General features: G+C 34.4%; 1 protein-coding gene across 1 annotated transcript in view; it reads right to left on the reverse strand.

The window, feature by feature from the left end:
• Positions 1-18,849, reverse strand: part of SMC3 (structural maintenance of chromosomes 3) — a 152,963-nt gene that overhangs the window by 41,589 nt on the left and 92,525 nt on the right. The window contains exons 23-25 of the mRNA XM_081763303.1: positions 16,928-17,102; positions 15,979-16,170; positions 12,087-12,227 (exon numbers count right to left, since the gene is read on the reverse strand). Coding sequence (XP_081619429.1) covers positions 12,087-12,227; positions 15,979-16,170; positions 16,928-17,102 — 508 coding nt within the window. The remainder of the gene's footprint in view (positions 1-12,086; positions 12,228-15,978; positions 16,171-16,927; positions 17,103-18,849) is intronic.

Consider the following 18,849-nt stretch of genomic DNA (forward strand, 5'->3'; position numbering starts at 1 on the left):
AGAGTGTTTAGTGGCAGACCGTATACAGGGTGGGAGATAAGTGAGGGCAAAGTGCGAAGATAGAACCTAGAAAATGTCTAGAAATGTCACGTTAATTTTGAAACGAGTACAGGGATTGAAACGAGTTCATGCAGACATGCTTAATTTTACACACCTCTTTTTTTTTGTTAAGGTTACTGATCAGAACGAAATAATTATTCTACCATCCAGTAAAATGTTTTCTTTGTTTTAAACTTTCTTTTATGATCAATATTCCAAGTAAATTATGTCAGTTGTCTTTTTTCGTTCATATTTTCTTTTCTTTTTTCTTTTTTTTTTTTCATCGCTCACATGTCGCACTCTCCCATGTTTGAAATGAGCGAGTGAATTTAAAGCAGATAAAATTTCTGCTTTCATTGTTTCCGCTGGTCATTCCTTTTGTTTGGCACATAGAAAGAAACTTCACAAAACATGCTACTGTTTCTTATCATTCACGGCATCAGCCAATCCAAAATTTTACACATAGTTATATTTGTCACCGCCTATGTGAACAGTTCCAGTGGTGATTTCTTGATTATTCTCAGGACCTGTGTGAATAGTTCCCTAATAATTTTGGTAAATTGGTATAAAGTTCATTATCAAAAAATGATGAAAATTTTCTAAACTATGTTACAAATGGTTGTTGAGCCTATAATTCTTTCAACTTCTTTTAGAGAATCGTCCAATTTAGAGGAGTTCGGGTTAGGGTGGTATAGAGACGAGACCACAGTGTGGGTCTTGTCTCGTTTGACAAATAATGGCCTCGATCCTGATCTCGTCTCGATAAACACACTGTACGCTTGTCTCGATCTAGAATGTCAAGTCTCGATTTCGTCTCGGAATAAGTAGTGTGAAATAAAAAATGTGAAAGTAGTATCATCTTACAAACTGTCGTTTCATCTTTCTTATTTTTAGCCTTCATTCTTGAATTAGAATTATTGAATGGCGTGTCCATTCGTAGCTAAGTTGCAATGCTCGTGCTTCGTATGCGTGTTTGCGGATTCAATCATTAGTACGTATATCAAGCCTTGGATAAAACTCGAATAGTGATCCACATTTCACTTTAAACAACATATATCTTGTCTCATATAACCTCAATATTTGTTATATAGTGAAACTCTAATCAATCAACTTCAATACTATAGCTTATTTTCTTCCTGCTGAATCAGGGTTATTCAACATTTCTACCAGATAATGCCGTCGATAATAGCAAGAATGTATTTAAACGATAGGAAATTTAAATTTTACAATTTCGTATGTATTATCCATTAATTCTTCTTTGACTGCCATGTTAAACAAAGAAAATCACGTTCATTATCTTAACAAATAGATATTTTACTAATACAATATTTGTTTCAAATGGATGAAATCCTTAATTACCTTTCACAACACCAACTTTAATTGACACTTTATAACCCGAGGTTATTGCAACCTTACGATACGCTTATTCTCCATAATATTATAGTTACACATTAAGCTGTAGGTCCGCGTCTCATATAGCCTTGGTGTAGAACGGGACACCAAACTCAAATCCAACAATCATCTTTTATTATCTATGGTCTCGGGTTGTGTCACCAAACACGAGATTCAAACTCAGATATCTCTCCTAGTTCAGATTTCACTTTCTGTTTCTTATACAAGCTCATAAGACTGTGATGTATTATATAGGTATACAACCTTTTTTTTTTTCCCACCTAACAGTATGAATAGTTCCAAATTATCGTACATTTCCGTGTTTGTAGTCGAGCAAATCGAAACTGCTAGAATGTTTTATATCTATGTAATAACGAGAAAAAAAACATAATTATGCAAAATAGAAAAAGAAAAATAATAAATCTCAGAATACTACCTACCATCACTGAATTAAACTTAAAAAAAAAACACTGGCGTAACAGCCTTTACCGGACCATGGCTTAAAAGCTGGTTTACGGCACTTATGCCTTTGGAGTGATGTGTGGTCAGCACATCGCTCCCCTCGCCGTTAATGCTGGATTACTAGACGGGAGTTCACCGGGCTTCAAGTTTCGCCTAATACCTCCTAGCTATGCAAACGTCAATCAAAGCGATGACACAGTTAATTTTCTTACTAGGCGAAAGTTGATTTTTAAAGCACTTCGTTTAGCTAGCATACGTTGGTAGTCCTGCACCTTATTAATAGTTATCATTTTTTCTTGAAAGTATTTCTTATTAAATAGTCCAGTATGTAGCGGAAAATTTTGACAAACCCAGCGCAAATTGGTAGCCTAACGAAACTTGCAGGATAGTTTCCTTTTATCAAGTATAGTAATATCCTGAAAGTCCCCGAACATTCCTCTTGAGCTACATTCAATGTGGCTGCCATATTCAATTTGGCCGACACTGTGTATAGAAAAATAATGGTGTCCTTGATTTCTTAGCTTAGGTTCAATTATACGGTCTTGGTACTTGTAACAAAATATTTTTGTGTATAAAATTTAGTTTCGTTTCGTATATTCATCTCTGTAGGTCAGGTAGATATAAATCTAGAAATGAAGGAGTAGGCTTGTATCGCTTAATGTTATACCTGTGTTTCTGTCAAGCGTATTTTTCTGATTTCTTTGTTTGTTTATACAAATAATATTTATATAAGTAAAAAAATTAGAGAAAAAAATATGTGAACATGCTAGAATTACACTTGACATATACAAAATATGATGCATTTGAGAACAATAGGTAATTATACGGAAGTTTCTGTAATCTTATTTAGCAAAATAATCTATAGAGAAAACGTTATTTAAGCAAAGTTCAGTTTTTTATAAGCGATAGAAATAATTTATGGTACATAAAAGACAAAAAAAAAAAAAAGTCCATCCCTGGCACGGTACACTGTTGGGACATAAACGATACGGTTGGGTGTAAATAAAGGCCCCGCAGACCCCGCATTGCGGGGGGGGGAGGCAAAGCCATCACGGGGCCCCAAATCGTGATGTAGGACGTAGAGAAGAGGCCCCATTCCACGTTGTCTGCTGGGTGGCCCCCAAGCCCTTAGTTACGCCACTGCATGTCTGAGTGAAACAATCTCGAACATAAACAATAGGCCAAAGTACGTGAGAGTTTTACATTTGCAATACTCGAGCTTAAAAAAAAAAAAAAAATAAATAAATAAATGGTGCTGCTATGTCCAAACAACGAACTAGTTAGCGTTCTCCATTTTCTTTTCCGATCCCCAATACTTGAATATGTTGCTCCCCCATATTAATTACTTGAATATGTTGCTCCAGCAAAGTTAGCTCCTTATGGTACACTTTCTATACGTGCCGTCTGCTCACACTTGCTCTTAAGAGTAAAACTGAGAGGTAAGTGACTGGTGTGAAATAAGTCTTCTGTATGTGAAATATCGACAGAAAGCCAGTGCGTCACCCCATGGGATGCATAAAAGTATAATTGGAAACGTTATCCCACTTTTACTAGTTCTTCGGGTTTTGTGGTAGAATTATTGAATATACTCACAACCTATTACAATTAACTGTCTATCTCTTGAGTAGTTTCAAAGGTTTTCTTCCCTTTTTGCAACAGAGACAAAGCCATGTTACTTCCTGAAAATTCATGTAAAAATATCATCACATCATCCATGTTTCCTCCTGTATTTTCATGTATTTAAACATTTTGACTGATTGATGAAATCTGCCTTCTTTATGAAAAATCAGAAAAATACGCTTGAAAAAAAAACAGACAAGATTAAACGACACAACCCTCTCCTTCATTTGTAACTTTATATCTACCTAACCTACAGAGATTGTACTTTATATCAAACGAGAAGAAATTTGTTTACAAAATATTTTGTTATAAGTTTCATAATCGTATAAACGAAAGGTAAGAAATCAAGGAAACATGGATATTCTATAGACTGCGGCGATCACATGAGATATGGCAGCCATATTGGGTGAAGCTTAAGTGAAATCTGGTCACTTTTAGGATATGCCTATATTTGATGGGAAGAAGCTGTCCCATAAGTTTTATTGTTACTATTCTTTTTTCTTTTCGGTTCAGACCCCTGCATACTCACTAGCGGATCTAGAAGGATCGTTTGGGAGGGGTGGTCCGCTTCCTGGAAGATGAGTGTAGCTTCAATGTGATCAGAATTTTAATTTGCAAGAATGGGACGCATATGAATCCGGGACTGAAGCGGAGCGGGGGTAAACCTGATTCCACTTTAGGACCCGAATTTGTAACTTTTTTTTTTTTTTTAAATGGAAGTACATTCTTTCTGTACATTTAAATTAAATACGTACTTCCGTTTCGGAGGCGTGGCGGTGTCATGACTCACTTCACACACAATCACCGCAACATATCAGATGCACTGTCGTTGACAGTACCGGTATTTGCACAAAAGAAAATACTGTATTGACGATAATATTAATTTTAACGAAAGAGTGTACAATTTGCTCTAATCATTTATATTTTGAATAACAGTTGCGGGACAACAGTTAGAACCTGCCGTTCTTTCAGAAAAAGTGTTCCGGGCGGGCACACGTAGTATTCCGGGGGGCACTGCTGGTACTATTTTATTTATTATTATATTATACACGTATAATTTTGGTCTCGTCCGGGGGGCACTGTCCGAGGTCCGGGGTGCAGTGCCCCCAAAAAACATGCCTGGAAGAAACACTGGAGGCTCGAGCTACGCAAAAATAGATAACAAAAGTTATGTGTATAAAGAATAATACAAAATCTCTATATTTGTGTGCGGTCCACGAAACATAGTATAATTATAGCTATGCTTACAACAACAATAAAATTATATTATGCTAGCCTTAGTCTAGGTAGGGCTTCGTTCCAGATCCCCAATTTGCTCGGCATACGGCCTTGCACAATATAGCAAATGCTCTTACGTGCTACTGGGGCACAATATTTCGCGTTCCTCCTTCTGTCTTTCATATAGAATTGGATTGAGCTAAAACTCTGTCACGAAATTCAAACATCTCGTAAGGTACTTTAATGAACCACCCCCATCTCTTTTCCTTCTCGCTCAGATAGAAAAATCAAACTACTAACTTTCATGTTTCTAATCGCAAGGGATCCCGAGATATGGGCATGTTATAATAATAATAATAATAATAATAATAATAATAATAATAATAATAATAATAATAATAATAATAATAATAATAATAATAATAATATAATCCACCCCTTTTCTTCCTTCTAAGTAAAATATCAAATACGCTGGAACAAGTATTGAATTATTTTAACTGAAAAGTCCATATACTAAATTCCATGTTTCTAACCTTTAACGATTCTTAGATATTGATATCTTATTATAATGTTTGCAATTCCGCCCCTTTTTTTTCCATCTCTTTTCTCCGTTTTACTAAAATATCAAAAAACGTTGAAAAGCGTGTCAAATTATTTTAAATGAGAAATTCAAATGCCAAATTTCAAGTCTCTCGTCTTAACTGATTCGAAGAGATGGCCATCTTATTAAAATAATTTCCACCCAATTATCCCTTCCTTTCTTCGAATTTCCAAAAAATTCTTCCTTAGTGATACCCTACGTAACAAATCTTACCTAGTTTCCGAATTTAAAGTTTCTAGCTTAAGCGGTTTGGCCTGTGCGAAGTTTTTCGCTCAGGATTTCGTCTTTTATATATGAATTACAATAACAGCTTGTGTTATTTCTCAATAAAAGATGAAATGCCATTAGAAGTCACAATGAATGCCTGGTCCTTCCTAATGTTTCCATGTTGAACCCCAAAAGTCACGGGTCTCTTTATTGGTCTAGTAGCTAGCGAACGTACTTTTGATCTTTGATGCATGAGGTCCTGTGGTTTGATTCCCGGTGAGCGAGCATGGAACGCACTACGGTAGTTCAGATCCAAATTTAAACTCTAGTTCTCGTTCTGTAAAGCATCGATTTTGACAAACGACGTAAGTACACTCATGTCTAAAATGATTGTCGCATATCTATAACTGTCTTCTTGTAAGAATATAATTTGATAATAACTTTGCAGGATACTTTTAATACTGATACTATGGGTATAATCGGGAAATGTATATTTGTGGTAAATTTCACAGGAAAAGAATTATAAATACGAAAATTAGAATGAGTAAAACAAAATGTTGCTAAATGAACAAGAAAGTTTTATTTTCGTTTTATTGTTCTTATTTACTGCTCTTTTGACATGAAATTTGCCACATACATGTCTTCGCCGATTATACACATACTAACATTATAAGAAATACCGGGCGAATTCGTTATCAAATCATATTCCTACAACAACATATTTATAGATATGCGACAATAATTTTGGACATGAGTGTACATATTAATCAATCAACCAACAGAAAATTTTCCTTGCAGATTCAGAGAGCTATTCGGTAAGAAGCGCTGTAGATTCTATATTTCTCTTTATTCAAGGTCGCAAAGGTAATTGAGGTTATAATCCGGAATTCCGAAATCCATTTCATATCCTTTTTCTAGGACACAATAACACATTGTTATTTCAAAGAGTGAGTCGTCTTACCCCCTTCCTACAGTTGTTCGTCCAACGTCCAATGAATCATATTCACGCTCCTTTGGAGCTTACGATGACCGTCCAAAAGAACTAGGGAGAGAAGTATTCACAATTCAAATATATCTGTATTAAGTACAATTAAGTACCACACATTTTGATTAGACTCTGCTAGGCTTGTCACAAGATTGGATCGGTCGGGAAAAGACCATATTAGAATTTCCCAATAATAAATGCTGAAAGTTCAAAAAACTCTTTGGAGGGGGCAGTCGCCCGCTCCGCCCTCCCCGTGGATCCGCCAATGTACATACTGCACTAAAACAGTTTGCACTTAAGTAAAAATTTACACTTTTAATGGTGATGCTCGATGTCAAGTGTATACTATCTATACCGTAATTGTGCTTATACTGATCTTTGGTGCTTTGTTTAATTTTATTTTATGAATTATGCAAACTCTCGTCAAATTTGTGATTTCATTTTATATTTTCTGTAATGCATCTTGTAACTTCACGTAATATTTTCATATCTTGGTGTCAAACATATAATATCTAGTCATATAGCGTAATTGCGCTTATACTGTTTTGATGTGTATCATACTTTTTATTATTTTTTTTTTTTTTTTAATTTAGAAACTACAAATTTCTTAAATTTTGTCATTTCTTGTCAGTACTACCAACATAATTTCACATTAGGCAATCTTGAATTCAAGATTCGCTTACACTTTTTCTTGAGTTAACATCTGCAAATTTCATTGCCTGAGGTTATTAGACGAATCTTGAATAGCCGAAAGTTGAAGTCACCGAGTTCAATACTTTCTTTCAAGTAGTTCCCCAATTGTCCTCACGACGCTGGGTGGATACCGAAATGCCGATACCATGTAATGAGTACGCATGGTCAACCGGTACTATTTAACTTTGCTGATCTCACTTGAACATTGCCGACTAAATTAAACATTAACAACTTTGCTTTCCAGTTATCAATTAGCTTTACATTGGTATCTACGTAAAATAGAAATTTCGTTTTATTCCACGCATGCAAGCGCTTGTAATAAACAACAAAAAATTTTTAATGAATCTTTCTGTGGATAATTTCTTAATTGTGTAACTAGAGGCGGATCCAAGTTGAATATTGGGCGGGGGGGGGGCAGTCGTTCGAGCTCAAAACAAGGTAATAATATATTGCAAAAAAGAAAGAAGAAAGAAAAAACGAAAAGTCAAACAATTTTAGAAAAGGGAATGGACTCTTCTGTAGAATTAATATGAACAAAAACACCAGAGGTACAAAAAGTGCAGCCAAGTTCGTCAGCCTCAAAAAGTGTTGAGATGAGGATGGATGAGCCAAGCTCCTTACCACTGCATCTGCGAGATGTCTAACATATTCGAATACATTAAGATGTCTGTTTCTAGTTTTACGTTCCAGCCTTATGTCGGCTAGGCTAAAGGAGATGGTGATGATGAGAAATGAGTGAAATGGTGGAATGATGAAAGTGGGAGGAAATGGGCGGGCCCCGAGAAAACCCATGCAGACGGTGTTCGTCCACCACAAGGTTCACTTGGCGGGAGCAGAGATGGAACCCGGGACCCCATTCTACCAATGAGCAACGGCGGTCCTTATAATAATAATAATAATAATAATAATAATAATAATAATAATAATAATAATAATAATAATAATAATAATAATAATAATAATAAGAAGAAGAAGAAGAAGAAGAAGAAGAAGAAGTGTCATTGATAATAATTGTATTGTGTATGTATAATACTTGAAGAGAGTACTTGAACTACACACACTATTAGGCTCGATTTGGCTCGTTTTGGCTCGACTTGAAACTCGAACCAAATTCAAGTCGAGTTGGAGGAAATTTTTCGAGCCGACTTCTCGAGTTCAGTTCAAACATGTCTGTTTCGAGTCGAGTCGAGTTTCAAAGAAAAATCGCTCGAACTCGCTCGTGCCAATCCCTAATTTTTACAAACCAACTCACTACCAATTTTCCATATATAGAAAAGTGCCCCTCCCCCACATAAAGGAGAATTTTAAAATTGCTAGGACACATTCTGTTTATTTTCAATAAAGAGTTAATACACTGAATTTCAGCTCCGTAAGTTTAACGGCTTGCGAGATACTCATTTTTTTTCGCAAAAATTTGGATCCTCACTACCTCCTTAGGATATTATGCATTATAATAAAAGCAATATAACATCCCAATTTGGATTAAGGCCGAACTATATACCAAAAGTAATTTCATTTGACTTTGCAATTTGACCGTGATGATCAGGCACACATAGTTACATGCAATTTTTTATATATTACAGTGATTCAAAAATGTATTTTTTCCAGTAGTTAGCTCTAAAAACTCACAGGTCTCGAAAGCCAAGTAGTAGTAGAAGTCCTATTGCTATTATTGCAATTAAAAATATCAATATTCAAAAGTGCCTGAAGTTCGTTTTTCACTTGGTTAGATATACTCACCTCAGGTAAGTAGACAGAAACAAGTGGAAAAGGAAGGGAAATGAAGGTCTTGAAAGTAAAATGTAGACAAATTTACCAGTCTTCAGAAGATACTGTCTACAATGCAGTGAGCAGAGAGGGTCGGTAGATCATACTGAGTCGGTGGGTCGCAGTGGGTCACGGTGGGTGGTGGGTCGCAGTGGGTCATGGTGGGTGTTGGGTCACAGTGGGTCATGGTGGGTGTTGGGTCACAGTGGGTCATGGTGGGTGTTGGGTCACAGTGGGTCATGGTGGGTGGTGGGTCGCAGTGGGTCACGGTGGGTGGTTGGTCACAGTGGGTCACATGCTGTTGACCCACGACCCACTGACCCACTCAGAAAACTTGACACACTTGACCCACTGACCCACTCCATCTCTGCGTGGGATACCTGGGTTCGATTCCCAGTAGGAGCTCATGTGTTTCGGATTCTACGTTAATCAGTACGTCCACTTCTCATACAGCTTAGTTGCTGAAACGGACGTAAAACTCAAAATCAACTCAACTCACAAATAATGTAATAATAATAATAATAATAATAATAATAATAATAATAATAATAATAATAATAATAATAATAATAATAATGATAAACGACACAATGTAAGGAGTGAAAGGCAAGAAACCATATAAAAAACTGCATGCGATCAGATGAAGTCGGAACCTCTCCTTTCAGTGTAATTACCAGTGAGACACTAAACCATAAATAAAACAGTATTTAACGGTCTTATTGATGGTGTTCCTGAAAATATGGGATATATTGTAGAGTGGTGTTACATTGGATTATTTAATTATCATTGAGTAACATGTATTTCTTATTCTATATACATATATTGTAGTTATATATTATAATATTTCAAATGGTGTGTGTCTTTTAGTCTAGGGCTTCTACATATTTTCTCAGCTTTAAATATGTTTGTGTAGAGCACAGCCTATACAATTGTTATTGAAATCTGTAACCAGTCTTTCTTGTTCGCTTTACTGCTTTATAACCAGCGAAAGAAAACAGCCATAAAGGAACTTCAGGTGTCAATCAACTATTGAGCTGCCCTGCGTGGCGCACGTGGGGAGGCCTCCTCCTCTACATACTTCCCCCTTCCCAATAGCGTTTGTTATGAGCGAACGGTGATGCGACTTTCTCCGAAGCAATTGTGTATGGAGATGATGTTCTATCTGAAATGTTGGTAGACACTGTTTTTGTCAATTTTCCATCTTAATTTCTGTGAACTGTTTAAACAGAATAGTTTATGAAATGAAAAATGCTTGAGAAGAGACGTTTTGAAGAATACGCTCACAGTTGCCGACATTTTCTTACACATTCTGTTGAGAGTTGGATACCTGGAAATAACCAAAAATCGTCCCGAAAAAACCCCTTGACCATAAAAAATATCGTCATATCAATCAACGTTATTTCTATCTAATTACTGACACATCTCGGGAAAACGTTTCTTATGCTACTTAGATTGAATTATGTCAGATTCATTGCAATAAGATGTAAAATATTGATGTTATTTTAAAAAAATCCAAATTATTGGAAACATTTCGTCCCGTTTAAACCCCTCAAAATTATAGATATGTATAAATATGTTAGTTATTAAAATTAATTAACGAAACTTTCTATAACGATGTTTCTCACAGTCCTTTACCACTCTCAACAAAATTTATTGGAAAATATAAACTTTTTTGTCCTTCGACTTTTTCGCCTCACAGAAAGATGCCTTGGTGGTTTGTAATGAACAATATACATTTTGTTTCTTAAAAAACAACAAAATATTTATTTGTGAATAGATAATAGGGTCGATAAAGCTTTTTATACTTATTTCTTTGTAAAACGGTGACATCAAAAGTCATTTCTGCAAAAATAGTGATATTTTAGGAAAAATATCATGACATTCCGAAAACTAAATTAGAACAAAACGTGTTGATGGCAATAGCATATTCATAGTTTTATTGTTTCACGCATTTCTTCAGATCAAGATTTAGTCAATATAGTATAGAGAAGAGCAAATAAATCAAAGTTAGAAAATTTAGTATATATCTATTGTTTCGTCCTTTTTAGACCCCTAGCAGCTAAAGATAGATAGATAGATAGATAGATAGATAGATAGATAGATAGATAGATAGATAGATAGATAGATAGATAGATAGATAGATAGATAGATAGATAGATAGATAGATAGATAGATAGATAGATAGATAGATAGATAGATAGATAGATAGATAGATAGATAGATAGATAGATAGATAGATAGATAGATAGATAGATAGATAGATAGATAGATAGATAGATAGATAGATAGATAGATAGATAGATAGATAGATAGATAGATAGATAGATAGATAGATAGATAGATAGATAGATAGATAGATAGATAGATAGATAGATAGATAGATAGATAGATAGATAGATAGATAGATAGATAGATAGATAGATAGATAGATAGATAGATAGATAGATAGATAGATAGATAGATAGATAGATAGATAGATAGATAGATAGATAGATAGATAGATAGATAGATAGATAGATAGATAGATAGATAGATAGATAGATAGATAGATAGATAGATAGATAGATAGATAGATAGATAGATAGATAGATAGATAGATAGATAGATAGATAGATAGATAGATAGATAGATAGATAGATAGATAGATAGATAGATAGATAGATAGATAGATAGATAGATAGATAGATAGATAGATAGATAGATAGATAGATAGATAGATAGATAGATAGATAGATAGATAGATAGATAGATAGAAGGTGGCCCAAAAGTAGGTATACACCCCTGGATTGATGAAGTATAGCATTCTAGTTTATGCGTTTATTTGCTTCGGCTCTTCCGAGCTTAAAATGTAAGTAAAAACACATTAAGAACAAATAATAAAGAAACTAAGTCTACCTGATGGATAACAATAAGAAATGATATAAAATGCAATGAGTTATCAGTACGGTACTGTATACCTACTTTTGGGCCACCCTGTATACATATAGTTATCTAGCAGATTGTCTGTTATTTTTTTTTTTTTTTTCTAACGGGAACATACACACACACTCCTAGCAAAACGAATATACTTCTTGTTACAAAAGTGAAGTTTACAATACTTACCTTATTACGGAACTTGACTCCATAGAATTTATTTGCATGCTCCAATAATTCGGGTCGGAAAGTTGTAGTAATAAACTGCGCATCTTTCGAAAGTTCATGAATCATATCTGCTACGGCCTTTCTATGTTGTGCATCCAAAGCCTATAAAGGGAGGAAAAATATAAGTAATAAAGTATTTACAAAAGTTTGTTTTTCCTATTTGCAAAAACAGATTTGACAATCCTGTCAGCTAATAATATCCTAGAATAGATTTGACTTTGCAACATTTATTCTACGTAATCTTAAGCACAGTTGGATTATATTTAAAAGCTCTCTAAATATTTTAATGTAAATTGTATCTATTTGTGTTTAATAACTTTATGTTTACGTGCGTAGCGAGAACACGTCGAGAGTTGAATTTATTTCAATATGTTAAGTATTATAGCACAATATAGGTTAATTAATGAGTTTGTTATCAAAAGGTACTAGAACTTCCTTTATTGTATGTTAATATTTAAAATGAAAAAAAAAAAAAAAAAATCAAAAGATAAAAATAGTAAGTAGTCTATTTCTGGGCGAAGTCACATCAACATAAAATAACATAAAGTGAACGTTGTAACGGATTATAATGCGTTATGACATTTCTATATTATGTATGGCTTTTTTTTTTTTCGTGTAAAAACCTCTATTGACGGAAGCAGTGAGCTTTCTATTTTCAAATAATAAACAGATTACCGTTGCTGTACTTGTGCATTGAGACTTTTTAGATAATGCTGAACCTATCAATGCGAAGATAATGACCCATATTAAAAATAAGTAATTAGTTCTTTATGTGCCAAAAACTGCTAAAAATGAAAATTTCAGAATTTACAGCTCTATTTTAGACGAAAACTATGAAACGAAAGGTTACTGTAGTTTTCGTTAGGATGTTACTTGCTACCTGTCAATTGTGATATATGAATATTAATGAGTAACAACAGGAACGTCAAATTACCTTACATTCTTTGATTATTGTAATAATAAAATGGGCATATTATAATTTACCCTTTATTTAGATGCACTGATTTACATGTTACGTAAGTACGTGCTAAATAGATATTATTTCTTTACTAATACTTTATGTTGTTTAATTAAGTTGATTACAAAAAGGACATGAATACAACAATTATAAATTGTAACCATTGTTATAATTATGTTACTAAGATATGAAAATGTAACTTACAATGAAGGAACAAGATGGCTGCCAGATAGATATGTATATGAGTGTTAAGCTCTCTCTTTTTCAAGGTTCATTTTTAAACAATTTTACTTTTACATTTTTAATAGTCTGATATAATCTTTAGGATACTTAGAACAATTTATATATGTCTAGCACCACTACTACCAGTTATTTTTTTTTAAGTTATTAGCGTTAGCAATTTTACTTTGAACTAACTATTCGTCATCGTTGACGGGCCATTTTGGTTACAGCTCATACTGTAACTTTAAAATCAGTTCCAATGCTGAAACGATTTTAATGTTGAAGTCAACATGGCTTTGTAGCTGTGGCTATGATGATAAACACGCGAAAGGGCAGAAAAGAATATAGTATTTAGTTACTCTTCGTCAATAGATTAACTGCATGTTTTCAATATAGTCATGAATAGTTCTAAATAGTTTTTCTTTAATATCTCAAAACCACCCAAAATGGATTAAGGTCCTCTTTGCGATAATGGATTAATTTATGGTAAAGCGAATTATAATCATGCCAGAATCAAAAAAATATTTGTGTAATGTCAAAATCGATATTTGCTACTCGTAGAATTTCTCATACGAATAACACAAGTGCAAAGATAAATTTAAGCAGATACGACAATTCTCGTTAGTAGCCAATTTCATCATACGATGTAAACAAGTAGAGGTCATTAAAATTAAGTTGTAATCAATTTCTTTTACACATGTGACTAACAATGAAACTACTACTAATAGGTCTCAAATCATACTGCCAAATAGATAAATTCCTCTGTGAACTTTCTCATTAGGTCCTCCTCTTCCAGGAAGAAATGACATGCCGTTAACTTGTCCTCAAGAATCATATGTTGTACGTAATTATTTCCTAACTAGTAATGCATCGTAAGCGACCAACACATGAATCACAAAGAAGTGATCTCCATAAGAAATCACGTCCGCGGTATCTCGAGTAAATAAGCCAAACCAAGATACCAAAACGTGAGGCTAAGATCGAAGCAGACGTCACCATCCAACTAAACTGCAATCCATTCCAGTGTGTGCCCAGTGAGAAGGTAGGGAGCTAGAACAACATCGCTACATACAGTGCATACTATCTGGAAAGTCTTCTGCATTAATAGTAAAGGAACCAAATACGATTAATTCAACGAACGAATGATTGTTTTCCTTTTCAGCACAGATCATTGCGTACAAGTTACATCGTCGTGGAATAACTTTGTTAATTTTTTCGCTTAGTTATGTATGAGAATAGACAATCCACCTACTGCACTGTTTGTCAGTGTCATTTTTGTTCTTTAGTCTGTTAATCATTTGATCTTTATCATTCTCCTTTTGAAAATTAGCTGCGATCGTTTACTTATTATCTCAAATATATTTCAAGTGAAATATCTCTGATATGTGCTTCAGGTTGTTCAAATGTGTATAAATGTTGATGTGACTATTTATCACCTAATTGGAAGCATCTGGGCTTTCTATCAGGTTGTCAAATGGCATAGCTTTCGGGTTTTCCCTTGGGTTTTCCTGTATCCTCACTTTTTATCTCATGGATAGCAGCGCTGTTCTTTATTGGCTCATGCCTTTCAAGTAGTTGCCCTCCCCCCCTCCATCTATCCTATCCTTCAGGTGTCCTAACTTTTACCAAACGTTTCTCATAGTTTTTTTTCTCGTTCTTTTGACTAGTTATCTTCTCTCCCTCCCTTAACATTTACTAAATCGTACGAAACTTCCAACGTCTGTGATTTATAGTAAGAGACGGAAATTATTAGATCCCTCCTATTTTTGTGTTTCACTTGTATTTATTTTTATTATGTTGTTAGGATTAGTTTTATTTTGCTTTTTCTTCTATTTTCTATTTCTATGTGCCATATATTTACTGAGTTTACCATTAGAGTATAAAACCCAATTACGATAATGTACTTTTACCTTACATGGAAGATACTGATTCTATTTTTGCATGGTACTAATTGTATGTCACTTCGTGTTTCTCTGCTACTAGTTGATATGTTATTTGACAGTTTTTCTTAAGATTTAACAAATCTGGATCCATCAGGGGTATTTACTGCAGGCTAACTTATATGCTGAGTCAATCACTTGTCCATAATCCTGAACGAATCTACATTGTCATCAATGCTTTATTTTGTTCTATTTATTAATTTAATGGTATTTTATCTCCACATTGGAATCCATGACACTTTCAAAATAAAAACACCCTGCACCTAAGTATGTATCAGATTGGTTATGGACAATTCAAATATTAGAAGGCAATTTCGAAGTGTGACAAGTAAAATCCCCTGAATAATTCTACAATTATTTCCTTAAACGAGGGTTTTCTAGATTTGTAGTTTGCAGTATTTCCAGTAAGTTAAGAGAAAAAATCTTGAAAGCTATAATTAAAAATGACTCCATTTTAGTCTTTAGTTTATTCACAATTTTCAAATCAGGAAACGAAAAACAATATACTCTATAATCAATTTGATTGGGTTTGTTGTGCGACAACGAAATTATGTATATCGGGATACCCTATTGAAGTGGAATCCAAACATTTTTCATGCTTTTATATGAAGCATTGTGGTGCTAGCAGGGTCTTAAGATCCACACTAAAGGAGCACATTAAGGATAAGACTACGAAAGAGTCTGATCTCGAACCATATTCTACTAATTATATCGACAATGACTAGTAACTTACCTGATCGATTTCATCAAAAAGATAAAATGGTGCAGGGTCACACTTCTGAATGGCGAAGATCAGCGCAAGAGCCACTAAAGATTTCTGTCCTCCGGATAACTGATTCATCTCTCGCATTTCAGCATTTCGTCCAGTGAAAGAAACTCGAATGCCAACGCCCGTAAACTGATCCACAGGCTGAGTTTCCACCTCCTATAAAGACAAGAACATTCAATTTTTTTCTGTCTTCTTGCTTGTTTCATCTTACAACGTTTATCATTATCGAAATCTGTAATCGAGCTACTTAACCTTGACTGTTTTAAAAAAGACATTTTCCCCGTCCCCACATATGTAATGGAAATAGGTAAACTAGGTAACTATAAATTCTCCTCCGGACAGCACCATACGTATACGATCACTGAAGTCACATGGAAAATTTGTAGTAATGGTAATTCTACATTACTATTGTCATTATACGTGTATATATAAAAGGAAATTTTATGTTATCTATCTACCTCTCTCTCTCTCTCTCTCTATATATATATATATATATATATATAAATATAAAAGGAATATCTCTACGTTCTACTCAGTAGTACTTCATCAATACTTTAAAATGACATACTTTTCTTTACTTTGTTGAATATTTTGAAAATTACGCAGAAGTGAAGGCCGAACAAGCGAATATCCTTTATACTGTGTATCCTGAAAAGTCTTTCGCTGCAAATAAGATTGCCCAGAAGTATCAAATTTTTTAATAATACAAATTCGTATGTTATGAAAAGAACTATTCTTCAATGCTAACCACAACATGCAAAAGGGGCATACATAATTTCTATTATATATCTTGAACATTTCTCTACAATACCTACTGAACCTTTAAAACATTAGTAATCTCCCTTCACAGTAACCATATTTATCCTTATTCCAATACAATAGCTGGCAGAAAATGGATCAAGTTATTACTCACGTCCTGGGTGGCTCCGTCTTCATTTTCCGTCCTCATCACTAGCTGAGCGTGGCCAGAAGGCACAAGCTTCCGAAATACTTCACTGAAATATTTTGACACTTGTTTAAAAGTAAACTGGATGGCTTCATATTTTCTTTGCTCCAAAACCATCATCAACTCTTTAATCTTCTCATCCCTAAACGAAACCGAAAAAAAAAAAAAAAAAACTTGTAGTTTACACAAATATAGGGATACAAAAAAATAGTTTGGAGAAAAAATATACTTTGTCTCAGGTAGGAGTTCCGATGATAATTACAAATGGGTCGAACTCACGTTCGTTCAGTGGGTCCGTCTCTCACAGCCTATGTATCAAAAGCAATGTTTAAAAAGTATTCTATGCTGAGATAATCTAATAAACACAATACCTACTCGGGTACGCTTTGAAGGAAATAAATAAAATAAATAAAAGTAATGTATTATAACTAATTTACAAACTATAATGAAGTTGTAATACTGCTTTCGTATGCTTTTTCTTTGTTAGTTTTGTATTTATGTCCTGTGTCAGCAGCAAGGCTATATAGGATGAGACTTACGGTTTACAGTGAATCTGAACCATCTTTCACCCGGAACCGAATTCAGGGCTCACACTTTACCCACTTTCACTTTACCCATACCCATCTACCCTCGCCTGCAATTTTCATTTTGTAAGAATTCACTATTTTACCATGCCATCATTTCAATTTCTTATAAATTTCAGGTGTAAATATACAGATACTTATTAAATCAATGGAAACGTCTGGAGTAGAAACACGTCCGATATCACGGTTGGCAACGATCAGGCAGTGATCTCAGCGCCGGGCAAATTCCATACTAACTGAGGAGCAGTAGAATGGCAGCGCGTAGTGAACTGAACAGATGACAATAGTGTAAAATAAGCAACCTCTCTCATTTACAAACACGGCAAACTGTTGACACTCGGTTATGTGATGCAAGCGTGATGAAAATGGCAAATATGTCGGGTATGTCGCAAGGGACAGTGGTAGAAAGAAACCCTCAGTGGCATGTCCCACCTACGAAAAATCTTTAAACTCTCTTCTTCTTCACTTTTATATTTAATTTCCTGTACACTTTTGATTATTTCTTGGTCTGTTAGTTTCTGCTGTTTGGAAAACATCGAGGAAGTTAATTAATTACTTTCCACGTCTTCAGTATAGTTTCAGTGGAATCGTTTTTATATTCATCCAACAGAGTGGCGAAAAGTGCATGACGTTTGCTGATTCCAAAATGCCCTTGCCCATAGGCTGAATCAAGGCTATCACATTGAGCACGAGAAAGAGCGCTCTTTACCATCGGACTTTAAAGTCACGTCAGTGGGATCATTGGGAGCACTCACTGTTAATTAGAAGCATAGCTTTCAGTTAAGTTGTTTTCTTCAGTTCTTTTCTTACAGACGGTATAAACGTTTCGTAATACCACCGAGAAAATATTTGTTTCTCCATCCATACTATTTCCTGAGCACGATATTCTACTGGTAATGTATTCCTCTCACTGTATTGAACACAACGTAGGTTTTGGGCTTTTTCAACCACCATAAGCGTTACAACACACCATTAATGTTATGCCCTGTTTACGTCCATTTAGATATGAATATTAATTAAGGAATCTGGATGCTTTTTTTTTAATTATTGCTACTTCACCAGATTGAATTTCATAATACTAAATGTAAAATTCTACTAACGCTACTTCCAAAAGTCATGTACATAAATTTAAAAATACAGACGAGCAAGAATCCTTCGAGAATTAATACAAGACGAGAAAAGAAAACCTTATTTCTCCTCTGTGGATAACTCTAGTACACAAAAACTAAATAGGCACTTTCAAACTTCCGAGTTCCTACATGGTTCTTCTATTATCTATCTATCTACTTATCTGCATATACAAGG

Source organism: Thermobia domestica, chromosome 1, assembly GCF_964235325.1.
Source record: "Thermobia domestica chromosome 1, izTheDome1.hap1.1, whole genome shotgun sequence".
Classification (NCBI taxonomy): domain Eukaryota; kingdom Metazoa; phylum Arthropoda; class Insecta; order Zygentoma; family Lepismatidae; genus Thermobia; species Thermobia domestica.